General features: G+C 59.9%; 1 protein-coding gene across 10 annotated transcripts in view; it reads left to right on the top strand.

The window, feature by feature from the left end:
• ARHGEF10L (Rho guanine nucleotide exchange factor 10 like) overlaps nucleotides 1-6,000 on the top strand; it is a 157,285-nt gene that overhangs the window by 85,930 nt on the left and 65,355 nt on the right. For 8 of the 10 annotated variants that reach the window (XM_047725396.1, XM_047725398.1, XM_047725393.1 and 5 more), the window contains 2 exons: nucleotides 2,630-2,738; nucleotides 5,221-5,327. In XM_047725396.1, coding sequence (XP_047581352.1) covers nucleotides 2,630-2,738; nucleotides 5,221-5,327 — 216 coding nt within the window. Of the gene's footprint in view, nucleotides 1-2,629; nucleotides 2,739-4,304; nucleotides 4,492-5,220; nucleotides 5,328-6,000 lie in introns of those variants that run through there. The other 2 variants (XM_047725402.1, XM_047725401.1) reach the window with 1 other exon arrangement.

The raw sequence follows: 6,000 nt of genomic DNA, 5'->3' as shown, positions 1-6,000 counted from the left end.
GCCACATCTCGTGTCCATGCTGGGACTGGCTCACTCCTTTCCACGTGCTTGCCTCTCTCTCTCTGAGCAAAAGCTTAGTGGTCTGCCAGCATTCCTGGGGGGTGGGGTCTGCACGCTCTCGGACCCTCCGCATCACCGGGGAGCTGACTCCTGAGCTCCGTCCCCAGAGAAGCTGATTCTGGAGGTCTGGCCTAAGGCCCAGGCACCTGCAGATTTGCGAACTCTGGCGGTGGGTGAGGGTGTGAGCGTGAGTGAGGGACGCTGGACATTCCTGCCCCTCTGAGCCGCTCACAGAGATCCAGGCTAAGGAAGCCTATAGGAGAAATCACAGCACCTTCTTCTCAAATGGGACTCAGACTTCTGGATCATGGTGACATCGACAGCAGGGACTTCCCTTAATCGAGCACCTACTATGTGCTATGGGCTTTGGAGGCCTACAGGCCTGGCTTTGGATCCCAGTCCCACCACTTCCTCTCTGTGTGATCCTGGGCAGGCCTCTTGACCTCTCTGAACCTTGGTTTCCTCACCTGTGAAATGGGGGCATTGACAGTACCAGCCCCCAGGTTGGATGGAAGGAAGGATTAGGTGAGCTCAGATCTGTGAGGTGCTCCATGCTGCCTCGGAGGGTCAAAGTCCCTGTTATCTGTGGGCCTGTTGGTTTTGTCCCTAGGGCACCCGGGGAGGCAGCTCTCTCTCTCTCTGCCGTCATTTGGCGTCAGTGAGGCTGGTGAGTGAATCAGTGGGCCGGGCTGGTAGCCACCGCGCTGGGCAGTGGCACAGCTGGGATTCAAACCTGGGTCTGCGCGTACCGCAGTTGAGTGATATCCATCCTGGGCCGCTGCTGGTTCCGACTGAACCTGAGACCTCCCGGGAGGAGGGGACAGACACTATAGTTTGCAGGGTCCTTATATAGACATGCCACAGGGGGGCCTGTGACCTGAATGGGGCAGCTTCACTTCTCAGAAGGCCAAGGCCCAGAGAAGAGCCGGGAGCTCATGAAGGGCAGAGTCCACCACCGGGGTTCCCGCCCTGACTGTGACCCTGGACTCGGACCCCCCGCCCGGCCCCTGCACTGTGAAGGTGGGTGGAGGCAGCAGGCTGACTTGGGGACACCTTCTGGGGTGTTCACTTGTTGCTCTTTTTCGCCCAGGAAAATGCCAAAAGAAGACCGCTTTGGGAGTTTGTAGGACAACTTCCTGCCTCGGCTCTCTGCCAGGAGGGAAGTGGGCTCAGAGCAGAGGTTTCTAATCTGGGGCTTGTGACCCCTCCCGCCGCTCCCCCAGAGGAGGGTGAGCATCTTCGTGCAGTTTCTGGGGTCGGTTTTTTGTCCTTCTCCTTAGATTATCAAGGGGGTTATGACCCCCGACCCCCACCCCAGGAGGCCAAGAATCACTGCTGAAGAATTGGGCCACTGAGATTCAGGGAGTCCCCGCGGGACCTGCTCTTCCCCTGCTGCTCGTTTCCGGAAAGTCAGCATTGTTCCTGAAAAGCCACCACCCTGTGCCTAGGCCCAGCACCCCGTGGGTTTTGCAAGCCAGAGAGCCAAGGAGTACGGGGAGCCGGGACCAGGGGCTTGTTTGGAGGAAGGGGATAGGGAGAGCGGGGACCCGAGACCCCCGAGGTGTGCTCCTGCCTTCCGCAGAGAGCCTCAGGGAGGAGGGAGTGCTCCGAGAACGCCCTGCTGGTTAGGACAGTCACGTGGCTGTTTACATTTACATCAATGACAGTGAAATATAATCCGGACTTTGGGTCCTCAGCTGTACCGGGAGTCGCCTGTGGCTGCCGGGCCCCCGATGGGCTTTTCCATCATTATAGGAAGTTCTTTTAGGGGGCGTTCTGTCGGGGAAGATGCTGGGGCTGGGGGCTCAGGAATGACTTAGGGGACAGCAGCTCTGTGTGCAGGCCCCCAGCTCCCCCAGCGCTCAGGGCGCCGGCTTCCCCCTCCCGGGTCCGCTTCCCCTTCTGCTCAGCCTGCCGCATGGTGTCCGCGGGTCCCTGCCTGCACGGGGAAGCTGCGCTCCGCTCTGTGGCCCCTTCAGCCTTCTCCTACTTTCCTGGGCCTCGGCTCAGTAAGAAACTTGGCTGCTTGGGAGGCACGGGGGGTTCCTCACTTGGGTTTGGCAGATGGGATGGGGGTGTGCACTCACGACCCCTGAAGTAACCGTGGGCGTGGTCGTTTTACTGTTAAGCATGCCTCCCTGGACCCCGTCTGTTAGTCCTCATAGACCTTGGCACATCTCAGTGGGGAAACTGAGGCTCAGTGAGGTTAAGTGACTTGTCCCGAGAGGTACAGCTGGGATCTGAACCCAGGCCTGGCTCTCCAGGCCTCAAGTCTTTCCCCAAAGGGAGATAATCGGGTTAAGACCCCTTTTTGCCAATTAAGAGGGTTCCTCCAGGGTGATCCCCAGAGAATGAAGGCCCCTCCTCACCTTGCCCTGGGATGTCTCAGGTGCCACTGCCTGGCTGTCCCTCTGGGCTTCTGCTGCCACCTCCCTGGAACTGTATGGGCCCCAGGGTCTTGATGTGTGCCGCTCCGGCTGGGAGGCCAGGGTAGGGCTGGTGGCCCTTGGTGGCAGGCATCCTGGGGCATCCCTCGGCTTCTCTGATGAGCCCCTCTGCCTTTGCTCAGATGACCCAGCTCATGAAGGCGGCCAAGAGCGGGACCAAGGATGGGCTGGAGAAGACGAGGATGGCCGTCATGCGCAAAGTATCCTTTCTGCACAGGAAAGACGTTCTTGGTGAGGCACCGTGGGCCTGGCTGGCAGGAGGCTGGGGCTCAGCTCTGTGACTGCAGGGGCAGGTGGGCAAAGCCACCTGGGGTCTGGCATCCTCTGGTGGTAGGGGATGGGGACTGACGCCCAAATATCTTGGCTGGTCCCAGTCAGTTTCCCACCCTCTGGCAGGTATGACCCACCTCTTTCTGGGGGAGGTGGGGCCTCTCCCTTCAGCGTCCCTGCCCTTGGTCTCTGTCCTGGCAGTCCTGGCCTCCTGCCTCCCACACTGTTCAACTCACCTGACTTCGTCTTTGAACGTTCCCACTCTTTCCTTTGTCCATCGCCCATCTGTCCACCAGCCAATATTTATTGAATTCCCCCGAAGTGCTGCACCCCATGCTGGGTATAGGGCCACCAAGATGAACGAAGCAGCATTTCCTCTGGGAGTTCCCGGCTCATATAAACAGGAAGTGACCACAGAGGCTGACAAGCAGCCATAGGGAGCCAGGGAGGGGGGAATGGAGGGGAGGGAGTGGGAGGGACAGGAGCATGGAGGAGCACAATGCAAATGAGTGGTCAGGGATGGGCTGGGAGCAGGAGGGGGATGGACCCAGGTCAGTCAGGTGGCGGGGAGTGGGGCAGGAAACTGGTGCTCTGGGCGGAGGTGTCAGCGTGTGCAAAGGCCCTGGAGCTGGGCAGTAGGAGATGTTCAAGAAACGATTTTCCTGAGGGTCAACATTTATCAAGTATTTACTGTGTCTGGGCACCCTCTTATGATCCTTACAGTTCCTTGCTTAATCCTTGCAGACACCAGACAGTCCACAGGACTGCCCTGTTCCCATGTGGAGATGAGCTAACAGGCACAGAGAGGTTCAGTGACTCACCTGGGGACACACAGGCGTGGAGAGGATGGCCGGGGCTCCATGTGACTGGAGTAAGGGGTGGGGCTTGAGAGACTGGAGCCAGGTCAGCACAGATATTCAAGCCAGGGAGAACTCCGAGACTCTGTGCCCTCTTGAAAAGTTATGTGCTATCCCTTCTCTGTGCTTCCATTTTCTCATCCGTGCAGTGGGGCCCCTGTGGCATCTGTCTCAGGGGCCATGGTGAGAATGACCGAGGCAGTGTGTGGACAGAGCCTGGCTCTGCTGTGATGCATGTCATTCTTGGGGGGGCAGTCACTGAGTGGAGGTGTTTGGGGCTGGGGCGACGTCTTGCCGGTGTGGGTTCAGATCCCGGCTCCACAGCCTCCTGGCTTCACGACCTTGCATCATTCTTAACGGGGGCTGGTTCCTCATCCATGAAATGGGTTCAACCCCACTGCTGCTTGGACCTGCTCCAGCACGGAACCTTTGGGGAAGCCACCGGCCCCCGACGAGGAGCCCTTCCAGGCTTAGTGGGGTGGCCTGGAGAAGGGACAGGGTAGACAGGCTGGTCGGCTGGTAGCTGCTCCTGGTCACCCTCCCCACCCCCAGACTGGCCAGGCTGCCTGCAGGCTCTCCCTAAGCCCTCCCCACCCCGCCCGCCAGCCCAGAGCTTTGCCTAAAGTGACCCTCCCACCAGCGGCGTTATTAATAGCCGCGGCAGGGCTCGGATCGCTGGCCAAGAATGTTACCCAGTGGCGAGTGGGGGAAGAGGAAGCTGCGGGGCCGGCGGCTGGGGTGGGTGCGGAGTGATGCCCGGGGTACCATGTGGGCCAGGCAGGAGGGCCTTCACCACCCCCACCCCCACACTGTGGTCCGATGTCCCTCCTCCTCCTCCTCTTCTGTCTCCTGTTCAGGTAAGGGCCTGCCTGGGTGTCCCTGCTCCCTCGGCTCCGGCTCAAGGGTCATTGCCACCTCCTCCTTCTGAGCTTCCCCACAGCGCCCGACTGCCCAAGGCCGCCACCACTGGGTTTCAGGCCCAGAGCAGCTAGGGTCCCGTCTCCCTGTGCCCGCATCTCTCTTGTGGGGACAGAGCCTTCCGAGGCCAGATCCCTGCACTCTGCCTGACCTCCCTCTTTCTTTCTGCGCGAGGCTCTGTCTCCTGCCCTCTGTCCAACAGCCGCCCCCACTCATGTCTACACTGTCCCCTTGAACTTTTTCCCTTTGGGTCTGTCTGCATTTTTTTTTTTCTTTTTATGAAAAGATGAAAACACAGCTAAATAGCCCCGTTCTTCTTGGGGCTTACTTTCTTCCCCCTTTTGGGCATCCAGAAGAAAACTATTTTTAGTGCCTAGTGATGGAGACATGGGCCGCCTGCCTTTCAGCGGGCCAGAGGCGGCTGGTCTGAGTGGGGACAGTGACTTCTGGCAGAGTCCATGCTGAGAGCTGGAGCCCTGAGGCATGCCACTTTGTGCTGCCCTGCTCGCTCCCCTTTATTTCTGGCCAGACAAATCGAGCAGAGTACAGCAGTGGGTGACCCTCTGTGGCCCCAGGACCCCGGCCCAGGGTGGTGCCCAACTCCTGGGGGCTGAGCAGGGTACGGTATCCTCACTTCTCATGTGTTACCCGCCCATCTGATTTTCCAGGTGACTCGGAAGAGGAAGACATGGGGCTCCTGGAGGTCAGCGTTACGGACATCAAGCCCCCGGCCCCGGAGCTGGGCCCCATGCCCGATGGCCTGAGCCCTCAGCAGGTCTGTGTGCAGAGCTGGTTGGTGGGGGTCTTCAGGGGGAGGGGTGGTCAGGGGCCCCGTGAGTCTGGGTCTTGAAGGGAAAGTGTCGAGCGGGGGCTCCTGGTAGAGCCTCAGCTTCTTGTCTCAACAGCTACAGAGCCTTCCAGACTGGACCCCGCAGGTGCCATGCCATTGTCCCAGGGCCGTGGGCCCCCAAGCCTTTGGAGTGCTTGCTTCCCAGCCCTGGGGGACCAGAGCATTCTCGCTTAACTGTTTCACATGGAGGTGTTGTTCGCAGGAAGGGGCTGCCGTGACGGGAGGGTTGAGGGGCATTAAGCTCATCCAGCTTAGGGGGACGTGGAGGGGCCAGCCTGCCCTCTGTCCATGGGCTTCTCCCAGGCACTCGGGGCCTTGGACGATGCCTCTCTTCCCCCTCAGTGTCACCCTGGGACCGAGACCGGGTGACCTTGCTCTAGGCCTCAGTCAGGGGCACGTTGTCACGTTGGCTGTCCCAGCCATGAAACGGGGAGAGACGCCCAGCCTTCTCTGGGTGTGGGGACGCTGAGCAGGTCGTGTCAGGGCAACAAAGCGCCAACGAGGGGTTTGCCCCTCTTGGAGCCGGCAGAAAATCCGGATGTTTGGCCTCTTTAGAAATCTAGGGAGATGACCTGTGGCCACACCTCGTGTCTCAGGA

Source organism: Lutra lutra, chromosome 4 (assembly GCF_902655055.1).
Source record: "Lutra lutra chromosome 4, mLutLut1.2, whole genome shotgun sequence".
In the NCBI taxonomy this organism is placed as follows: Eukaryota; Metazoa; Chordata; class Mammalia; order Carnivora; family Mustelidae; genus Lutra; species Lutra lutra.
The sequence above is the reverse complement of the archived record's forward strand: the minus strand, read 5'-3'. Positions and strand labels throughout refer to the sequence as shown.